This window comes from Prunus persica, chromosome G4, assembly GCF_000346465.2.
Source record: "Prunus persica cultivar Lovell chromosome G4, Prunus_persica_NCBIv2, whole genome shotgun sequence".
In the NCBI taxonomy this organism is placed as follows: Eukaryota; Viridiplantae; Streptophyta; class Magnoliopsida; order Rosales; family Rosaceae; genus Prunus; species Prunus persica.
In genome coordinates, this window is record NC_034012.1 from 19,867,834 (window position 1) to 19,891,229 (window position 23,396).

The 23,396-nt window shown below is 37.5% G+C and overlaps 3 protein-coding genes across 3 annotated transcripts; 1 reads left to right on the forward strand and 2 right to left on the reverse strand.

Moving 5' to 3' along the window:
- On the forward strand, window positions 2,754-6,966 carry LOC18781249 (non-specific phospholipase C2). The gene is given in 5 exon segments (XM_007213862.2): window positions 2,754-3,580; window positions 4,147-4,751; window positions 6,219-6,395; window positions 6,514-6,776; window positions 6,778-6,966. Coding segments are annotated over 5 exon segments (1,539 nt in total). The 5' UTR covers window positions 2,754-3,116; the 3' UTR covers window positions 6,808-6,966.
- On the reverse strand, window positions 7,327-12,817 carry LOC18780658 (hydroxyproline O-arabinosyltransferase 3). Its single transcript, XM_007213228.2, has 9 exons — window positions 12,628-12,817; window positions 11,643-12,252; window positions 9,844-9,911; window positions 9,549-9,750; window positions 8,827-8,924; window positions 8,665-8,734; window positions 8,492-8,563; window positions 8,186-8,299; window positions 7,327-7,702 (listed from the first exon to the last, which is right to left on the reverse strand). The coding sequence occupies exons 2-9, from the start codon at window positions 12,036-12,038 to the stop codon at window positions 7,631-7,633; spliced, it is 1,092 nt and encodes a 363-aa protein (XP_007213290.2). The 5' UTR covers window positions 12,039-12,252; window positions 12,628-12,817; the 3' UTR covers window positions 7,327-7,630.
- Window positions 20,824-23,396, reverse strand: LOC18780039 (ABC transporter G family member 23). Its single transcript, XM_007212848.2, has one exon. It carries the CDS (start codon window positions 22,986-22,988, stop codon window positions 21,009-21,011), a length of 1,980 nt encoding a protein of 659 aa, XP_007212910.1. The 5' UTR covers window positions 22,989-23,396; the 3' UTR covers window positions 20,824-21,008.

A 23,396-nucleotide genomic window follows, 5' to 3' on the forward strand; every position in this document is an offset into this window, starting at 1 on the left:
GTTTCGGTTCAGTTTTTCGGTCTTGATGTCCACCCCTAAAGTCAAGTTGAGAAGTTTCAAACACTAAGTTTTGGGATTGGAGTGCAGTACACGTGTTGTGATTTTGAATTGGTGAATAAAAAAGGTGGGCAAGAAGAAAAAATGAAAATCAAAACTGAAAATTAAAACATTTTAAAATTGTTTTCAAAAAGTGTTCAGATGATGAAAGTATTGTGGAGTGAATCCGAAAACTTGACAAGTGTATCATATTGATACAAAGAAAGGTGTGTTGGGGCACACACATCTGGGTATGAAAATGTAATCTTACCAACACCCACATGTGCTATATGTTACTACTAGAATCTCAATATGAACCATTGACAATGTAAACTATGTCAGAAGTGTGGGGAGAACATTATCCACATATTCAATATCTTGGTAAAGAAAAGTTTCCAGTCTAGATTTCGTGCAGGGTTAGTTTTCTAGTTAAAAATATTATTCTTGTGGACTTAATTTTGGATGCACTTTGTCCAAAATTTCTACTTCAAAATAGAAACTAATGTCAAAGACTTCTGATAGAGAAATAGAGTGACATCGAGGTAAGATGTCAAGAGGGTGTCTACATCTTTGGAGAAGTGTAAACATTCTATCCTTTTGGTTTGGGTTGAATACGACCTAATGATCTCCTTTTTTGGTCGAATACGACCCTTATGATCCTTTGATCATATAAACATCCTCCCCTTGGTCATCCTAGCCTATGACCTAATGATTGAAATTATTTTATTTCAAAGTCATTTTTTAGGGATTATCTTTGTAAACAATCAGCCAATCTGTAATCATTTGGCCATGGGAAGTGTGAAAATAAACACACCATGGTTGATAAAATTGAAATGATAATGATAATCAATGAGTAATTAAACAATTTTTTATGTATCTATTTTTCTAACCAAAAGTGTCACTAACTAAAAGAGATTCTGATCATATTGAACAGTAAATTAGAGGACGGCAGATATGCACTTATTATTTGTGACCGTGCACATTTGAACCTGCCTATCCTATTGAACTGCACATAAGAAAAGTTAGAGGGTCTGTACTTTTCATTGCTTTGAAAGAAAAAGGGTAAATCTTAGGCACATGAATGATTTTTTTGGGGTTTGGGGCTTGTAGCTTAAGTCGCTAAATATATTTGAATTCCTCCTCCTCCAACATAACCTGAATTCAAAGATGATTTCCTTTTCCTTGCAAGGGGGCTTGTAATTGAGTGGTTAATAGCATTGACCTATACATCTGGGTCTCGTTTGGTTCACGGAATGAATTTGAGGGTAAATCATTTTCCATGTCATTTTCCAATAGATGGGAAATGGAAGTCATTTTCCATGTTTGGTAATGCTAGGAAAGTAACCGAGAGATATCACTTTATTTCATTTCTCATGTTTGTTTTGAATATGAATGGAAAACAAAGTTTGTATAATTTTCCAATTATACCAATATTAAATCAAATAAAAAAAATGCATTTATGGTGTTTTTACTAATCATGAATTGGAATTCTCATTAGGAATTGAATTCCACCTATGGAGGATTCCTGAGTTTACTTCACATCAAGAAATTGAAAAGTAAGCAGGGCCTACACAAAATTAAGAATTGAATTCCTGAATTTGAAGGAATTCAATTTTTAGGTGGGAGGTGGTATTTTAATTCCTAGAGAACTAACTCATTAGGAATTTATTTTTTTTACCTATTATATCCTCACACAATTTTAAAATTTGCCATATACTTTAACCCAACAACAAAGACATTTTAGTAATTAGCACCACTCTTATCTCAATTCCATATGGTTTAGTAAACAACTTCAATAGGAATCCGGAATCTAACTTCCCTCAATCCATATAGTTTAGTAAACAACTTCAATAGGAATCCGGAATCTAATTCTCGTTAATCCAACTCCTCCTCAATTCAATTTCTCCTACTCCAATTATGGATTAGTAAACATGTCATTAATGATATATTGTAATTATAAATTCTTAATGGGGACAAAATGGTAATGAAAAATAGCATTTAATGTTGGTTCATTTTCCCAAACGTTTCCATGAAGAGGGAAAACAAAACCAAGGGGGAGGAGGGTTTCACTTTCCCCCTTACTTTCCCATGTGCAAGGTAACCATTTTCCATGTCTGAACTTAACAAACATGAGAAAGCAATTGATTTTCCATCCCCAAGCCTCATTTTTCATGAACCAAACGAAGGTCTTCTCCTTCAATATTGCTTGTATATAATAAATAAATAAAAGATTTCCTTTTCCATAATTGTATTAAATGGATATGTTTGACCAGAACAAAAATATTAAATGGCGTCGCCCCACCATAAAAAATTAGAAATGAAAGCAGACCACAAGTCATTGTTTTCCTAGATTTTTAAAGAAGGATTTATGACTCCTCTCAGCAATTCATGTGAACAAAATGTTTTTCCTATCAAAAGGAAAAGGATAAATTAAATTTATGTGAACAAAATGTTGTTCACTTATATTTTTTGTGTCTTGCATCATAGCTAACAAATTACTAACAATACTTTTCCCCTCATCATGTGGTACTCAAATATGGTATAAACAAATACGCATCATGTAATACTCAAATACGATACAGTACACACACACACAAAAATCTTTCTAAAATTACTTTTTTTCTTTTCTTATAAGCAAATACCACTCATAACCATAACCATAACCATAACCATAACCATTAATGAAGATTTATAAATTGGAAATCTCACACTGACCCTGGCACCAGGAAAAAAAAAAGGAAGAAAAAGGAATAAAATCTGTATATCTAGACGGCAGAAATAAAGAAGTTCTTATCAAAGCCCCTTTGAAAATGCAAAAGCTTGTGGTCTCATCTCATATCCTGCTGGCTAATTACTTAAATGCACCGCCCCACTGGCACTGACCACCTCACTAGGTGCTCACGGGCTAACTTCTACTTTGGAAACTGAAAATTTGCCTATAAATAAGAACCCACATAACCCAAAACCTCTCTCACTCTATCTCTATCTTTCTCTCTCTTTTTGCGCCATGCAACAGTAAAATTGGTCACCAGAAATCTACAGAGTCCTTCAGTCCAATCTAATCCCATTCCGTTAATCCAATGGGTACTAGCACCACCATTTCAGTCCTGTTTTTGATGCTCATAGCCCTTCACAGTCCAATCCATGCCAATCCCATCAAAACCATTGTTGTAATTGTGATGGAGAACAGGTCATTTGACCACATGCTGGGTTGGATGAAGAGAATCAATCCAGAAATCAACGGTGTGGATGGCTCTGAGGCCAACCCTTTGTCCACAACTGATCCAAACTCCAAGCGCTTCTTCTTCAAGAATGAGTCTCACTATGTGGACCCTGATCCTGGCCACTCATTTCAGGCCATCAGAGAGCAAATCTTCGGCTCAGATAACACCTCAGCTGACCCGCCTCCCATGAATGGCTTTGCCCAGCAGGCTTTCTCCATGGACAACACCACCAACATGTCTCAAGATGTTATGAATGGCTTCAACCCGGATATGGTTGCTGTCTATAAAACTCTTGTCTCTGAATTTGCAGTCTGTGACAGGTACTAATTCTTTTTGCTTTTTCATTAAACTTAATCTTAACTGATTAATTAAGAAATGCATAATTTTTATTATTATAAATAAATAAATAAACGATAGATTGTATTCATAATTCAAGCCAACCAAATAGGGTTAATACAAATACGGAAGTTTTGTTGTATATGAATGAATTTTTCTTAAAAATGTATTAAAATTAAGAGGGAGAAAGCTTTTGGGAATGAATGCGAGAGAGAAGGAATGCTTAGCTTCAAAGTATCATTTTGTTTGTACTCCCAAATTATTCATAGCTGTTAAAAAAACAAGAGATTCTTGCTTCCTCTTTTGTATTTTTTTTCATTTTCTTTCTTAAAGCTTTCAAGATTATTCTGAATTTTAATCTCTTACCTCTTCCTTTGCTGCTGCCAACCTGCCATGCAATAATTGCGGTTGACACTTGTATGGGTTGTTAGACTACGACTTCTGACACTGTCTTTTTTACTTTTTTTACTGTTTTACTTTTTTACCCCTACTTTTTTTTTTTTTTTACTGTCCCAAACAAAAAACATCAAGAATTTTGTGTATGCGTTAGGTGGTTTGCCTCGGTGCCATCCTCAACACAGCCGAATCGCCTCTACGTGCATTCAGGGACATCAGCTGGTGCAACAAGCAACATCCCAGCCCTTCTAGCCAAGGGCTACCCGCAAAGAACCATCTTCGAAAACGTGGACGACGCCGGAATATCCTTTGGAATATACTACCAAAACATTCCGGCCACACTCTTCTATAGGAACTTGAGGAAGCTCAAGTACATAAGCAAGTTCCACATGTATGACACCTTCAAGAGCCATGCAAAGCAAGGGAAGCTGCCAGGCTACACTGTCGTAGAACAGAGGTACTTTGACGTCAAGATTGCCCCGGCAAATGATGATCATCCCTCGCACGACGTGTTCCAAGGGCAGATGTTTGTCAAGGAAGTGTACGAGACACTGAGGGCGAGCCCTCAGTGGAACGACACCTTGTTGATCATCACTTATGATGAACATGGAGGGTTCTATGATCATGTAGCTACGCCGGTACATGGAGTCCCTAGCCCCGATGGGATCGTGGGGCCGGAGCCTTTCTTGTTTCAGTTCGACCGGTTGGGAGTTAGGGTTCCGACGATCATGGTCTCACCCTGGATTGAGAAGGGTACCGGTGAGTACTAATGCTAGCTCCTTGATTTCCAACTTTCTGCTAATTACAATTATATGATTGAATCTGCTTAAATTTTCTAATGCTAATATGAAGCTTAGGGTTTAAAGTTTAGGATTAAGCATTTAGAATTTGTATTAGCACAATATCAACTCATAGAATAGTTCAAAATGCACTTTGATAACCCTTTTATCCCACCTTATAAAATAGATGGTATGAAAAGTCAACAATGTCATTTTAATCTTAAGAGGGTAATTTGGTAATTACACACTTTGTGCATGATGTGATTTAAGAAATGTTGTTTCACTCACAAAGTTACGCGATCATGTTAAAATCTTAAGTTGTCTCTTATGATGTTAGATTTTTGTCGTGTTATACAATTTCATACATAATGCATTATTTGTACTCAAACTATTTAGGATTATGTTAGGTTGATAAACTTGGTTAAATAGAACGACATAAGCTGCTGATTTCACACTACCTAATTTGCCACAGCCTGAATTTGTCGGTATTGCTGTCCCATAACCATATGTCGAAGGGAATCTAGATAGAAATATCTTCTCTTGATAACATTGATGGCTGGCTTGCTTCCACATATACGCAAGCCACAAAGAATTTGCTTCCTATTTCACACTGCTTTTGGGAAAAGAGGACCTACTCGTATGGATTCTTTCGTTAATGCTTGTCAAGCATACCAACAAAACAATAAAGAGATTGGCTGTCTTCGTTTCTTATCTCAACCAACAAGTAGTTTGGTTGATGATTTAGCCATATGATGGGAGAAGAACTTACATGTATCGGGAATGCCATCGTGTCAGTATCCCAAGCCTATCATGCATGTATCATATCGGAAAGTTAAAATACGTGGCAATGTGTAATTGGCTTAGGATAACGCCACAGTGATATCCCCGTTATAGGTAAGTTTTTCTCCATATGATGAAATTAAAATGTGGGGTGTGATCAATGTTTGAGATTTTCTATTTTTGTTTTTAACTAAAATTCTGCATAAAGTGATAGGAGTTTGTTGAAATTGTTAATTGGGGATAAGTTATAGGCAAGCACACCACCACACAAAAGCTAGGAGATAAAGTCCTACTAACTGACATAAAACTCTTGAGGAAAGTAAAGTATGCCAAGTTGTAGGAAAAGGTATACCTTCAAAATAAACCAACTAATAAAATCTCTTGAACTGTTTAATACCTCAAGTGTTTGAAGCATTTTTGCAGGAACCTAATAGATTGCCTTATTTTGCTGGTTAGTGCCGAGATAAAAATAGCTAAACTTCTCTCTGTTTACATTGTCGTCCAAATTCAGTCAATAGTTTCGTAGCAACAAATGCTCATTAGCTTTGATTTCTAGCAAGAATAGAATAATTTGAAACCTGCATGGCTAACTGTATAGAACTTTCTAAAAACCTATGGTTAATAGCATATTTTCTCCATTGACAATGACAATGAATCAATTATGCAGTCCTTCATGGACCCAACGGATCACCATTTCCAACTTCGGAATTTGAACACTCATCCATTCCAGCAACAGTTAGGAAGATCTTCAACCTATCTGCACCCTTGACAAAGAGGGATGAATGGGCTGGTACCTTTGAAGGCATTGTTCAAACACGGACAGAACCCAGAACTGATTGCCCAGGTTAGTCACATTCCACTCTCTAATCAACTGGAAAAGATTATATGTAATATTAATGCATTAGGATGGCAAATGCATAGCGTGTCTTATGTTTGTCTCAATTGCTTGCAATTTTGAGCAGAGCAACTACCAACGCCAGTCAAGATAAGAACAAGTGAGCCTAAAGAAGATGCTAAGCTTACTGAATTTCAGCAGGAGATGACGCAACTCGCGGCAGTTCTAAAAGGAGATAACATATTTACAAGCTACCCAAAAAAGACAGGGAAGGAGATGACCGTCAAGGATGGTAAGGAATACGCCGATGATGCAGTTAAACGATTCTTCGAGGCGGGGCTTTATGCTAAGAGAATGGGAGTTAGTGAGGAACAGATTGTCCAGATGAGGCCCTCCCTTACTACAAGACCATCACCCATAGTTAACCAGACACCATAAATAGATGAAATGAAAACTGGTAGTGGATCCTCAGGTGCATATGTAAAAGAGCAGTCATCTTTTCCTATATCTATACAAATCCAAGGAAAGAAATTTAATTATCTAATGAAAGTTTAGCATTTCATGATGTTTATATACTTCATTTTGCGGGCTTGTGTATCAATTTATTTTTCCCATCTCAACTTGGAAATTTTTTTACATGCATATTTGATTAAACAAAGGCTAAAAGACAAGTTCTTAAACCGTGTTTTCGTATCAGGGCAGGAAAAAATAAATAAAATTCCAGTCTTAAGTACAGTTTAATCCCCTTCTTAACCACTCAAGTTGATCACATAGATTACGAGAATTTGGAGTAATCAATTTGAATACAAAATTCTGAAGTGCTATCAGGACTTTAAGCTTTTCGTTAAGGGAACAGTAGCTGATACTATCTTAAGCTTTCTGTTGTAGGGAAACTATCAGCACTTTATAGACTGTTACTCACAATTACGAACATCTCAGAAAAGTAAACGTTCTTTATTACTAATTTCTGATTAGCTAGGGCTCCAAAATCTTAGTTGAAAACTTTCAATTAAGTGCAAGTAATTCCAACATGTGAACGTATACAAAAGAATTTAGTAGCCTTCATGGCTGTATGTAAAAGAGCATCAACAACAAAAGATCCTTTTTGACTCATCAAGACATTCCTTTTCTACCTATAACATTCTTTTGCTATGTTAAATTCCGTATCGACAGAACTCCCTGACAGGCTTTAAATTACCAGTAAGCAAGAGAAGAATTGATGGGCTTATATCTTACTTTTCATCTCACCCACTAGTTAATGTGTTCCACCCAGGAATGTTTGCTGTAGCCTCATTAACCATTTTCACGAGCCTTATCTGCAAACAAGATCAGTGCAACATCTATCAATTGGAGAGAGAGGATCAGTGTAACATCAATTAACTGGAGAGAGAGTGTCTGTTTTACATAATTTGCCTTCACATCCAAGACAAACTAAGTATTGGATGATTGGATGATGAATGACTCGTACAGACACCATCTCATGGCGTTATGGCTCTCTCTGTTTATTTTTTCTAATTCCATTGGCCTCAATTACTGAGACCAATTTATAATCACGACAAATAAGACGAAAGCAAAGCTGATTCAACCTTCTTGTTCTGATATCATTGTTCACAACCATGCTTATGGGTAGGATAAAAAAATTAAAGCAGCCTTGGACACAGATGAGCCAATTAATGCAGCCATTTAGCTGAAAAATATTTGTTAAAAAAATGTTTTCTTTCTTGCCTACTCAGCATTCAGCACACAGGCTCAATGAAACAGAATCAACATGCCTCAAAACATATTAGTGATACACTTACCACACTTTCAGGAACTCCTGGAGGGGGCAACGAGAGGTTTCTTGGTGGAGGACCACTAAGATATGATCTCTTGTCAAAACGCCATTCTCCAATCTTGCCATAAGTCAGTTCACCCTAAATGTTAGAAAAGAAAAGCCATTCAGAGTAATTAAAAGAATTCATGCAGAAGAGAAGAGATCACTATATTAATTAAACGAATTCATGCAGAAAGAGAGATCATGAAACAAGTGCAGTCACAAACTGCCTTTCATAACAAATTTTAAAAAAAAAAATTTTAAAAAAAAGCAGAGAGAGAGAGAGAGAGACCTTTAAATTATAGTCGCATCCGTAAGTAAAATGGATGATGAACGTCTTTCCAACTTCCAAATCCCATGGAGGCTGCACGCTTAAACTAAAGCATATTAGATCTTTTTATCACTTGAGGCAAAAGTGGAAAACCACAAAAATAATAATGCCATGAATAAAACTCAAATTCAAACCTGCAGCATGAAGTCTTTACGAAGAATATGCCGCACTCCATGCAATGCAGATGCTACAGCATATGCATACCTTATTTCAGCAGAGAAATGATACCAACATCAAATATAAAATAATCAACCTATTGGACGGAGATTAACTAGCAATTGAAGCTTATTACTCACATCTCAAGCACCCATCCAAAGGCCTTATCAGTCTCTGGGTCATCTTTCATTCTCAAAGAAACATTCACCCATGTGGGAGCAATTTCCTCCAGCAAGGACTGTCGTAGATAACTTAGTCAGTACACATTTTAAAAGTATGATTTTGTAGTGAAAGAATAACCGTCAGCCTCATGGACAACACAACTATAATTATGATGCGAGGATGATATGTATAAAGCATACACACACACACACACACACACACACACACACATATATATATATATAGACACACATGTATGGACATGACGCACAAGTACTGATGTATATATAGGCACTAATGCATACATATATAAGTATGGAGATGCAGCACACATAGTAATGTATAATTAAGAATCTGTGTTTCATCATTTATAATCACCTCAATTCATAAACTACATTAGCAATACAATATTTTACCTTCTTTATGATTCAAAGAAGAATTGCCAATCTGATTAATATCAGTCACAGGACTGTTTTCTCAGGATGAATTTTCCTAATTATTTTCTCATTTCAAATTATGGTTTGTAGCAATAAGTAAAATGGTCAGGCTGATGACAAGACAAATATAGCTACAATGAAGATATGAATAAAGCACACCTACATACACACCCTCGTGCATTCACAATCACACTATGAAAACAAATGTTCCACCATTCATAATCACATTAATACAAAGTTACATTAGCAATAAATTATTTTACCTTCTTTATGATTACAGGAGAATTGCCAATTGGATCAATATCAGTCACAGGACCTTTTTCCTCAGGATAAAATTTCCTAATTATTTTCTCATTTTCAGCTGGTATAATGTAGAAAAATGGATACCCTGCTGGACTGTTTCCATGTGCCAAGTTTGGCAAGGGATTTACAAATATGTGGTCAGGTTCGGCCATTAGAATGTATCTGCATTGATCATGATAGAGGCCAGCTTTCTGATTTCATCAATGAAGAGAGGAAAGTTTTGCAAGAAGTTAAAAAGGAACAACAAAAGCTTACTCTTCCTCGACTGTTGTTTTCTCTAGCCATTGCACAAAAGCCCATGGTCTATTTAGGACAATATAGCCCTGGATACACATTAAATTTAAGTCAGAATAATTTATATTAGCAAAAATAAACTATATGCTGGGGTTTGATGTTCAAGTAATCTCCAGTAACATACATCTCCTGTACAATTAGATTTAGGATACCAATTCATCTTTTTGCATGAGAAACTTTCATTTCAATTAGAATCCGGTTAAGCTAATTAATGTGATGTAGGACAGCAACAACAGATAGGAAGAATAAGGAACTCAATCCGGCCTTTGGCATCGCACCAAAGGTGTCCAGTAGAACAATAAAAAAAATGCCGGCATCGCACCAGCCTTTGGCATCACACCACGAAGGTGCCTTCGAATCACTCCAAGTCAACCTGTGCTTCACAAAGTTCTGTGATTTCCAGATGGTGTGTGAAGCACAGGTTGACTTGGAGAGATCCCAAGGCACCTTCATCGTGACGTCGAAGGCCAGTGCGATGACGGAATTTTTCTAATTTCTCTACTGGACACCTTTGGTGCGATGCCAAAGGCCAGAGTGACTTCTTTATTTTCCCTATCTGTTCTTGCTGTCCTACATCATAATGTTAAAAACCTCAGAATTCTTTAGTATATAAAAATGACTACGATATGAATAACAAGGAGTATTTGAACTAAACTATGCAAAAAAGACAAAAATGAGTTCTTTATTTTTCCTATCTGTTCTTGCTGTCCTACATCATAATGTTATCAACCTCAGAATTCTTTAGTAAATAAAAATGACTACAATATGAATAACAAAGAGCATTTGAACTAAACTATACAAAAAAATAAAAAATAAAATAAAAAAAGTTATTGTTATAACTTTTGTCCATTATTCGTCAAACAAATATGGATGACAAGCAGATTAATTTCATTCTCCATTCTAATAATTAGGAGCCCTATGTCATAAAATGGTATGTAGACAAGCTTCATATCACATATATGTATCTTCTATGACTGACAATATGTGGGGACATTTCAAGCATATGATTGCTTCAACATCAACTTCTGCCAAACTAAATTTGTTTATTGTGTTAAAAATAGTTGACATTTGATATTTTCCTTTGCATATAAATCTGTTCCTCTGATACTGAGTAGTAAAACTGTTTGATGATAAGCAATAGAAAAGAAAATTCTATGTTATTAGCAACCCATAAATCTATGACTACACTTTAGTTAAATGGGGGAAAAAAGCTATGTACAAGTGTTGGCACAGCAACATAAGTACACTTTTACAAAACAATGTCAATCCAACCTGATGTTACAACTTTCATCAGTTCCTTCCTCTTTTTTCTCTTCGTATTGATGACACTTCTGTAAGGATGAATCTGTCTGGTATATTTCTGGACTTTTATTCAAATGACAATTGACTTACCATTTATGTAATTGAAAAGCCTCATAATTGTGATTTTATTTTCAAATGGGGTGATAGAGGGAATTCATGTTTTATGAGATATTACTTGCATTCTTTCTCTCCATGATGAACATTAGTTAAACCCTTTTTATTTTGATATCTGCAGATTCATTTCTTAAATACACTTTTGATGAAACAATCTATAACAACAATCCCTTAAAAATTACATCAATCATTGTCATAGAAAGAGAATTGAAGAAGAGAGAACTAGCTCATGAGATCAATTGAAAAAATACTGAAACAGCATAAGTGAAGAAGCAAATTCCAACCTACATAAATCTAAAAGGAAGCAGAGATAACTGAAACAACAGTGTCAAAAAAACTCTCACCCGATCCAAGCCCCCTGGAAGAGGATCAACCACAACTGTTGGAATCTCCTCCATCAAATTGTCAGCATTTCCAGAATGCAAAACTCGTGTGAACTTTCCCATATCTGATCCAGGCATGTCTTTTACCTTCTTGTACCAGTAATACATAATCCGACACTGCCATTGGCTATAGGGAGCATCAGTTGCTGTAAGAGCAACATGATATTTCGAATTCTTCGCGTTCCCATGCCTCTGAATCACGGGCTCTATCAACCGATCTGCCCCCCAAAGGCCCGAGTATGAAGCCTTGTTGTGTATTACCACAGTTAACAAATTATAAGATGCAAAGAAAAACCCAAGTGCCAAAAGCACCAAAAGTATTGGTGATGCACGCCCCATGCCTTTTCTCCCAATCATCTTTATGTGTCACTCAATTAGGAATACGGATTGTAAATCCTCAAAATTCAACAGAAGTCATTTCTGCTACCTACAAAAATCTTTTGAATAGCAACCAATTTGGCCAAGCAAAATCCTCCACCACTTCACAGCTCAATTACAAGTATAGCAAAGTCACACTTACTCTAAACCCATTACAGCTCAATCAGAACCCAGAAAAAAGCAATGGACTATTCTGCATTACCATTACAAGAGAGAAACTAATAAGTCAAGGTATGGTTTGATGTTAGAAGAGCCAGAGCCACATTGCCAATAAGCAATAAAATGAATTAATTCCAAAACTACAAAAAATTAAAAAAATCAACAAACTAAATCAAACAATTCAGAACTACACAATCCCATTAGTTCAACCAAAAATAAAAGGAAAAAGTCATACTTGAGCCAGAATTCAGAGGATTATTAACTTGACAAACAGATCTAAAGTAAAAATAATAAAATGGACACACTTAAAACAGAGAGATAGAAGCACATAAAGGAAGATAACTGAAGAAAGTTTATAACTGAAGAAACAACTTAAAAGAGAAATGAATGCAGAAGAAAAGAGATTAACCTGTACAAACTGGGCACTTTCTAACTGAAAACACCCTCCTCCTCCGAGTCTGTTGGAGTTGGAGCGAGAGAAGAAGAAAGAGTTGGGAGGTTTTTTTCAACGCCTGCTATAGAAAGGTTTTTCTTCTTTTTGTTTTTCGGACAGAACACTTTGGGACGTTTGAAAACTCGGATACTGACCGACTGAATCTTGCATAAAAGACTATTTGAAAAGTCGGATACTGTACGTGTAGTTGAGTTAAAAAAACAAAAATTGTATGTATAAAACACCATGACGAGTCAGTCAGACCAAAAAACAAAAAGAACGTTTTTACCGCAATACTCGGTGGTGAACAAAAATTAAATGAATAAAATGACGTAATTGTGAGTCAAGTCAATTGGTCAAGGCAATGTGTCGCTCCTTTACACTTTTTTTATGTATTAGAATAGTTAGAAGTGCAATGACAATCTTTCTAAAGAAAATGGACATATTATTTATATTTTAAGCTTTACACATGACCCGTTTCAAAGAAGGAATTATAAAATACTATGATAGTATAGTCACGTGATATATTTTATACACATATTATAATATAGGTGGAATATAGTCACTAGGAGTTAGTGCAAGTGCACTTAACCACAAGGGCAGGTTGAAGGCCAGTTATCATCACTCGTTTCAAAGAGCTAGAAAATCCTTTTTTTTTTCTTTTTCTTTTTTGTACTTGGCTTACATTTTATAAAGTAAAATGTATACATTAAGGCATAAATGGAGAGATCCTTACATTAAGCCTAATTTACGTATCAATGAAATATGAATAGTGGATCCTAATGCAGATAATTGCGACAATTGTGGGAAATATTAAACCATGAGTACGTATGAGTAGTATTGTTGGAGTAGGATTTCTTTCAAGAAGAATACCTCCACAGGTTCTTGACTGAAGACCGCACGCTTCCTTGGTTGAAAGAGAACTCCAGATTACGTTCCCGAGGTCGAACGGTGGAAATGGGGTGAGTACCTGCAAAAGTCACTCCAATGCTCAAGTCAGTGTTTGTGCGGCGTATTCTTAGTGTTCAATTGAATTTCTCATCCTTTTGCTGGAGGTCTAGCCGAGTTTTTATAGCACTTCGAGTTCTTGGGTTTAGCCCCAGTTCCCTAGCTCTGTGCATCCCGTCCTCCACTTCATGGTAATGGGATCAGATGAGCGTGTTTCCCTCGCTCCGCACTTTTCTAGTGGGAGGGAAGTTTGATCATCCCATGTCTTCTAGTTGTGGCATATGGGTTAAGCCATGATACGTGAGATTTGGTCCCCACAGTGTCCCCCTTTTTTTCTCTCTACATGCTTCTCGGGTGGAGAGGGAAAAAATGATCTAAGTGGGACTTTGGAGCAGGATTTTCTTCGCATGTCGTCATGGTGGGCTCATGGCTGAGCCCAAACAAGCCATACGTTTCCCTTCTTAGGTTTGTTGGTCAAACCTAGAAATATGATTCTCATTGGCCTATCACCAACCCATGCACGTTGCTTTCACACCTTGCATGTGAAATGTCCAAACATGAATTCTCATGCACGTTTTTCAAGTTCCAACTGTGGACTGTTATCCCCATGTGGAGTATCCAAGTGCGGACAGCCAATCCCGTGTGCAAGTGGACCCTTTTCCTTATTTTGGGTTTCTGCGCCTCTGTCGATCCGGTGAGTCCCATGACCCTTGCTTTCTCTTTCCTAGCCGATCCCAAATGGGTTGGGGTGCACCTGATTTTAAGCTTTTGCCGATCTGGTGGGTCTCATGCCTCTTGGTTTCTCTTTGACAGCCGATCCCAGCCCCGCTCGGGGTTTGCTTGGGTTTGAGCTTTTACCAATCTGGTGGGTCCCATGCCTCTTGGCTTCTCTTTGATAGCCGATCCCAACCCCAGTTGGGGTGTGCTTGGGTTTGAGCTTTTGCCAATCCGGTGGGTCCCATGCCTCTTGGTTTCTCTTTGCTCCAAGGTGTTTCACGACCTTTTTTTTTTCTTTTCTTTTTTTCTTTGCTCTTGAGCTATCCATACGGGCCCTAATACCCCTTAGTTGTCCATCCGGAGTTGTGCGCCTTTGGCCTCTCACCCGATCCAAGGTGTTCACGACTTTTTTTTTTCTTTTTCTTTTCTTGCGCTTGAGCTATCCATACGGGCCCCAATACCCCTTAGCTGTCCATCCGGAGCCGTGCGCCTTTGGTCTCTTAACCGATCCGAGGTGTTCACAACTTTTTTTTTTCCTGTGCTTGAGCTATCCATTCGGGCCCCAATACCCCTTAGCTGTCCGTCTGGAGCCGTGCGCCTTTGGTCTCTCAACCAATTCGAGGTGTTCACGACTTTTTTTTTTTTTTTTTTCCTTTGTGCTTGAGCTATCCATACGGGTCCCAATACTCCTTAGCTGTCCATTCAGAGCCGTGTGCCTTAAGTCTCTCAACCGATCCAAGAAGAATGCTATCCAGAAGAAATACCTCCACATGTTCTTGACTGAAGCCTGCAGGCTTCTTTGATTGAAAGAGAACTCCGGATTACATTCCTAAGGTCGAACGGTGTAAATGGGGTGAGTACCTGCAAAAGTCACTCTGACGCTCAAGTCAGTGTTTGTGCAGCGTATTCTTAGTGTTCAATTGAATTTCTCGTTCTTTTGCTGGAGGTCTAGGCGGGTTATTATAGCGCTTCGAGTTCTTGGGTTTAGCCCCACTTCCCTAGCTCAGCGCATCCCGTCCTCCACTTCATGGTAATGGGATCAGATGAGCATGTTTCCCCCGCTCCGCACTTTTCTAGTGGGAGGGAAGTTCGATCATCCCACGTCTTCTAGTTGTAGCATATGGGTTATGACAGGACCCGAACCAAATTCCACCTTGGAATTCGAGTCGAACCCTGTGCGTGTCCGACACTTGGCGAGTGTCGAGCACAATTGACCTAATTGCCCTTCTAATTGAAATTTCAACCTTGACTCCTGCCGAAAATTCGGCAGAGTCTCCCCTGTACTTTGCTCAATCCCAAATTTTCACCTGTCAGAACGAGCATAATATCCATACAACCAACTGCCAGCACTTCAATATACAAGCCAAAAGTTTCAATCTCACTCTAGGGCAATATATCAGAGCAATTCTAATAGTTTACAGAGGAATGAACCTTTTTACCAACCAACACTTTTGTAACAATGAAGCGAGGAAGGCGAGATGGCCCGGTGGTGGATTTCCTGTGCACGCAAGAGCCTGGGGGCGCAAAACATTTGAAAATGTGAGTGGACAAAAATAAAGGTTCATAAAGTATCCTAAGAATATACTAACCCCCATTGTAAGAATAATTAAGTAAAACTGAATATATACTCTGTATTTGAAGTATACTAAACTCATGGCATTCACATGCTGAAATCAAGGTATTTATATATCTATATAAATATATATAAACGTATTCAAGATAAAACTTGCCTGAAAGCACTGAAATTTAAAACTTGCATAAAAACACTGTACTCAAACTTGCATAAAAGCAATGTACTCAAACCTTGCTTAAAAGCACTGCAATCAATTACAACTACCACTCGGATGTACCCCTGTAATTCCGTCAATTCCCCTGGCAGGTCTCGGCGACACACAGTCTATCCGAGCCGCAAACTGGCAGGATACAAGGGACTATAGTCAGCCTGATCCGCTGGCAGGTCTCGGTGACACACAGTCAACCCGAGCCGCAACTAGCAGGATACAGGGGACCGTAGTCAGCCTGATTCGCAATCCTGGCAGGTCTCGGTGACACACAGTCAACCCGAGCCGCAAATCCTGGCAGGTCTCGGGACACCAAGTCAATCCGAGCCGCAAATCCTGGCAGGTCTCGGTGACACCAAGTCAATCCGAGCCGCAAATCCTGGCAGGTCTCGGGACACCAAGTCAATCCGAGTCAATCCGAGCCGCAAATCCTGGCAGGTCTCGGTGACACCAAGTCAAGACATCGGCATAACTGAGGGTAATAACCATAGATGGGTACTCACGGTGGTTTAAAATATATAACATTTCTGGAAAATCTGCTGAAGAACTGAATTTTTATTAAATCAAGAACTCTGAGAAAATATAATATTATAATATTATAATATTTCTGAAAGATATAATGAATAACTGAATGTTTATTAAGTCAAGAACTCTGCTATCATAAGAACATAGAAAGCTCCTGAAAAATCTGATAAATAGCTGACTTTTGTTAAATCGGAAACTATGCTGCTATTTTATCTGATGTAAATCTCAAACTCTACTTTTTGTAACTCTTTAGCATATCGACTAAGCAGCATATAAATAAGATATGTAACTTCACAAAGCATACTAGGAAAAATCACAATTAATAAAACTTGTTCAAGATCAAATAATAAAACTCATTATATAAACTCATTTATATAAAATCATTTATGAAAGAAAGTCCACTCACTCCTGGTCCGAGCTAGCTAGACCTCCTGAAGGTCTCTCTTGCGGGCCTGCCTGGTCCCGGGTGCCTTACTCGACAAATTTGGAGAAGAATTGAGGGAGAACGAGCGACTTGAAGATCTGGTGAGCATCGTCGGTTCCGGCGCGATTTCCGGCCAGCGCAGGTCACGTCGCCGGCGGGGAAGGGTCCGGGAAGGAAGAGGACGTCTTCCCGGTCGTTTTGGTACCGGCCTCGCCCACAGCCGTGGTCGGTGGCCGGAGTTACAAGCTGAAGAAGGAGGAGGGGCGGAGAGGGAGGGAGGTCGGCGCGAGGAGAGAGAGAGCTGAGCAGGTTTTTATAAATCCAACTTTGAAATATTTACGGTTATGCCACTGAGAATCTTTTGACCATAACTCTCTCGCTACAACTCCGATTCGGGCCCACTACGTGTCTATGAAATCATTTCACCGTGCTCTACGCAACGGTGTAAGTGGAATTGTCAAATTCCTTCTCGATCAAAAAGTCACCTTTTTCTTAATAAAATATTCCGAAGGCGAAATTGTCTTTTCGCAAAATAAAATATTCCTTAATTATGAATTTTTGGTTTGGGTTATTACAGGTTAAGCCATGATACGTGAGATTTGGTCCCCACAAGTATCGGTGTAAACAATTGAGACAAAAAAAGAAAGAGTGTTGCTAAACGAATCCTAAAATTAATTAAGTGCACCTTACTATCAAAGTATTTATTGAATTATTAATTTATTCTAATATAAAATGACCAAAAAAGATATATTAAATTATAAAAACAAATATAATTTTAATAAATACACTCTACTCACTATATTCAACCCTAATCCATGTTTAGATTGATTAGAGAGTTGTAACTTTTTGGGTGGATCTCGTGGTCTTTTCAGACTAATCTAAGGTTTCCACTTCTCATGTTGAGTAGGATTTCAAAAGGTAATACCAGTGTGAATGCATCTCAGCCTCCTCTGTCTTCTCTCGTACTTGGAATTTGGAAGCATTCAAATCCAGCAAAGAAGTCACCTTCTCATACTTGGCACCACGACAAACAATTTCCTTCAAATAAATTATATCTTCTTACATTAATCCAATCTCGGATAGGTACCGTACAATAATCTTATATATTTTTCTAGCCCAACTACTTTGCAAGTGTCAATTATAATTAGAGTCAAGACCTTTTTGTATTTTTCTTTACACTTTCACCCTCTCATATGGTCCTACTATCAACAACTCAACACGCATAAAAGCCTGTATGGAACAAATCATATACGTCTTGTATTCAATCACTTTTTTCTATTCATACCATAGAGAAGAGAAAAGTAGAAATATCAAAACGGTCTTCATTTGATAGCATTAAAACTTTTGTGTTGAAAAAGATTTAAGAAGAATCATCATCTGGGTCATATTTCTGACCTATCTTTCAGTTTCAGTGGGTTCATTTCATAAAATGGGGCTTTAATTTAGAGTGCTGCTAAATGAACTCTAAAATTAAGTAAGTACACTTTATGATCTAAGTACATTATAATATTTAAATCAAAATATAAAATTAACTAAGTACACCTTATTTAACTAGGGTGTATCATGGGTATTTTTGATAGTTAAATATGGTGTACTTAGTTAATCTTACATTTTGATTAAAATATTTTAGTGTACTTAGATCATAGGGTGTACTCAGTTAATTTTATGGTTCGTTTAGCACCACTCAGAAAAAAAAAAAAACTAATGTAAACAATTAAAAAAAATTAACATGTGGACCTTATTACAAAATTCGATTAAACACGTAGGTATATATTTTTGAAAATATTTTTGTTTTTATACACTTCACAAATAAGCATTTTTTTAAGGGAGCGCCACAAGGTTCATCATTGGGCAAGGCAAGGCCTGGCTGGCTTGAAATTTTGGATTCGGGTCGAGCTCTGGTTTTACAGGCTTTTTTTTTTCTCCTGGCAGGCCGCCATGGTCCTAAACTAATCGGGTTTTTTTTTTATATCAAAATTTTATTTATTTATTTTATTTCTAAGTATTTTAAATCTTTTTGTTACACAGTTTTTGTCAAAAGTGATGGATAAAGAGTCTTCTCTTAAACAATAGTATAGATTACTACATAGCTTAAGAAAACAAAAATATAATAGCCAAACTCTTATACTAAACCTAGACCAACAGCCAATATATTTAAAAAATATTATACCTAAAAATTAATCTTATGAAAATGTGTTACTTCTATCTCAAACTAGGATTGACATCATGAAAATTAAAGCAATTTGTGCCATTAGAATTAATAAAATCTAAATAAGCTTTCAAATTCTTTATTGAACCATTAAATTTAAACTTGACAAAAAAGGGGCACTAAGAGATATAGTGTATATATTGCTTGTTTGTACAAAATTTTAGACAACATTGAAAAAATTAGCTTAATTTATAACATGTGTAAACAAAATTAGAAGTTTATTAGTTCATCATACATATTACATTATTTTGATTAAGTATAAAATGAGGTTAGGGAGTGTATCAATTAAATCTTTTAAACAGTTGGCATTGGCAGGCGGGCATAGATTAGGGTGGGCTGGGTTGTGGGTGAGCCTAGTCAGGATGGGGCATGGGTAGGCAGAGTGCTTCAAATCCTAAGTCTAAGCCCTACCTAACCTTAGAGCGGGTCTAACCATCGGCCGGACTGACATTGTCCTTTCAGCCCTCAGGCCAAATGATGATCCCTATATAGGCCCATCAATGGAGCCCAAACTATAGCCTTCCGTTTGGATGGAGAAAAATAACTCGGAATTTAGCTAAAATTTGATAATTAAAGATGAGAAATTGATATTTCCACTGTTTGGCAACTTTTTTTTTTTTTTTTGGGTCAACATTGTAACTTATTAAATAACACGAGGGAAAAATCGTGATAATTGTAGATTGAGATTCCCGAGTTTAATTTATACCACAATATGCATCATGTCACAATTTTTATTGAGCAGGAATTCATTTTTCACTGTAATTTTTGTCATTTACAAAATTCGAAATATATAAATTCAAATACTAAAATTATTATAAAAAAATTAAATAATGAAGATCTAAATTCCGTCATTTAAAAATTATATGCAATCATTGAAACGGAGAGCAGAAAAAAACTAATTTGACTTTTCAACATTCCGAATTGTACCAAACATGGCTTCAAAACCCTGCCACCGGTTTTCATCATCGAGCCCAAACCCAATTTTTAACACACACCCAAAAAAAAAACCAAAACTAACCAAAACAAACACAAAAAGGCAAACTGACGCATCCTCGTTTTCATCCCCACCTGACAACAAACAAAAATGAAAATATTACGTTGATTTATGATTTCCGAGTATATTGGCATAGTTCTATATGACAACAACTGTGGTTGGTTTGGTTAGTAATCACCCTACCTACAAACTAGTGTCATAAATAGTTTCACTGTCTTCATTTCAACACTATTTATTCTGCAAATTTTTGGTTGCAATTGATTGGCTATCATGTCATAATGATCGGGTGGGGTAGTCGTGTTATGACATTCATAGGCTTCGTAGAAGCAACAATCAGTTGCTCAATCCTCTGCAGCAGCAGCTGAAGCTGAATATGATTTTAATTAGACGCAGTAGCTACTTCTCTATCAGTTTGGATGAGAATGATGTTTGAAATGGAGTTAAAACTTTTGCAGAAGAAAAGTGGGTGGACATTTTTCACAGATAGAGCCGAAAGAGGACTTGTAAGACACATTAAGGGGGATAATGTTATAAGTTTCTTAAAATTTAGTAATGGAATGAATGCAGGGATTTGAAGAGCCTGAATGAAGCCATGTAATCATCTTATTTTGTGCATGGAAGAAAGATTAAACACAACTACAGTACATGTTTTGTTTCTCCCTCTCTATTCTTCTGCATATTCTTCCTCCAGCCTTAAATTTTAGAGCACAATGTGGAAGTTAAAAGATCCTTAACAATCTGATACTGTAAGTCAACTGTCTAGATTGTTGTTTTCGAAGCCCTTCGAGACAGAATTATCCAACAAAGCACACGATAGAGCACAAAGAAGCCGAACATGATCCCCACATTGATCCATCTGGTGTCCTTGTCAAGTCCCCTACTCTTCAACACATCATTGCCTGTTAACAAACATTTTGAGTGGGAGTAATCTTGAGGATGCCAAGAGAAACACTCGCTTTGAATGCTCCAGTACTCGTTTATCAGCAGTGTGTCCAGCGGATACCTATAAAGAGAAACATAGTACATGAAGAGCCAGTATTTTGGTATGCTCTCTTTCGGAATGAAGTAGCCAGAGAAGAGAAAGAAGGCTCCAAGAACTGTGCAGATAAGAGAATTTCCTGATATGAAGTCAGGAGAGACTGCACTCAAAAAGAGCACCAGAGAACTAGCCATCAAAATGATGAGCCAAACCACGAAAGTGAAAAAAGCAAAGGCAGCAATAGAGGGATTGAGTCCTACTAGCCAATACACAGGAACAGAAAAGAGAATTGCCACTGCAAACAAGAAGGGTAGGAAGACAAAGGTATTGGCAATCATGTAAGAGGAGATTCTATAGGCACCCCTTGAGGCTTCCTTCATTAAAACACGTCGCTCTTGAAGGTATATCGGTAGCGCCTCAACTGTAGAAGAGAGGAGAAAACTGAGACTGAAAGCAAAGAGGCCCAACCGCTCTGCTACTCCTTCTTCATCCTTCCTCACTTTCATGTATACGCTTGCCAAGCCAAATCCTCCTACAAGAGCTTGCATTGTTCTCGCCAAGAACAGCTGCTTTGTTCTATAAATGATCTTCCAAAATCTTGAGCACAAAAACATAATCTCATACAAACTAGAAAAATAATATGTACCAATCTTTCTGCTATCTTGTTGATCTCTGACAATTTCTTCTTCTGGCCATGATGAGTAGGAGTATGGTTCTTTGTTCTCTGTCCCAGATATTTGATCAGTTCTCGAATACGAATCTTCCAGTGTCTGTATTATTTCCATGGAAAATTCTATTGCATTAAGTTGCACTGGAATTTGCAGTCCCAATTTGCTTATTGTTTCTTCGAGTAATTCAATGCTACCATTATGGACAACAGAGCCATGAGAGAGGATCAAAAAGCTAGAGATGTGATAGAGAATTCTATAGCTGGGTTGGTGTATTGATAAAACCACAGTTCTTTGCTTTGATTTGGCCATTGTAGAAAGCATCTCAATGACTTGAAGAGCTGAAGAGCTGTCTAGGCCTGAAGTTGGCTCATCAAGGAGCAAAATTGGTGGATCATGAATCATATCAACACCAATTGATACCCTTTTCCTCTCTCCACCAGATATCCCTCTGTTCTCTTCATCTCCAACGAAACTATCTGCGACATGTACAAGACGGAGCTCTTGCATTAACCTCTCTACCCTATCCTCCCTCTCTTTTGCACCAATACCCTTGAGCCTAAACTTGGCAGTAAACATCAAAGTTTCCTTCACAGTGAGCAGAGGAAGCAAATTATCTTCTTGTGCAACAAATCCACATATCTTTCGCAATTGAGCAGGACTAGTTATCTGATGATCGTTGATCGAGACGCATTTGGTATCAAAATCATTATCTTTCACCCTCCCTGATACTATTCTTAAAAGGGTAGACTTTCCAGTGCCACTTGGGCCAACAATGGCAAGAATTTCAGAACTTGTGGCAGAAAAAGAGACAGATTTGAGAATGCTAACTGGCTTAGGCTTCTTTTGCACCAGATGACAAAATGAAGTGGTTATAAAACCCTTACTTGGGAGAAAAGTGTGGGAAAGGTTTTGTACTGTGAGCTTGTAAGTTGGGTTATTGCTGGAATGGTGGGGTGGTGGAGATGAGTGGTAGAATGAAGAGGCAGGGCTGGTGGATTCTTCAGGGGAGTTTGAGGTTGAAAAGAGTATCACTGAGTCATCTCCATTATTCACGCTTGGCTGCGGTTGCTGCTTAAAGCAAGTTGCCATAATTTTTTTGAGCTCAGCTAATATTCTGCCTGAAAATGGATGAGAAAAAGAAATTGAAATTAATGTACAAGATGAGCCAGAGAAATGGAGGTTGGAGGAAAGCAAGAGCCAAAAGAAGGTGGTGTCTGGTTGGTGGAGTTTGGTTACCTATGGAAAACTTTAGACTTACAGGGCTATGGGAAACCTTCATCAGAGTCTAGATTTTTGGTGAAGTGGTTTAGAAACCTCACAACAAACAACCTAATAAAACTTTGCATACCGATCCAAAGACTGTTCTAGGGGATGCTTTGCAGGTTAATTAACTAGGGTTACGTCAAGCAAAAAAGAAAAAAAAAAAAACTAAAATGTATTTGCAAATTTAGTGTATGTAAATAACTTGCTTTAATATAAACTAGCCTCTCTGCACGC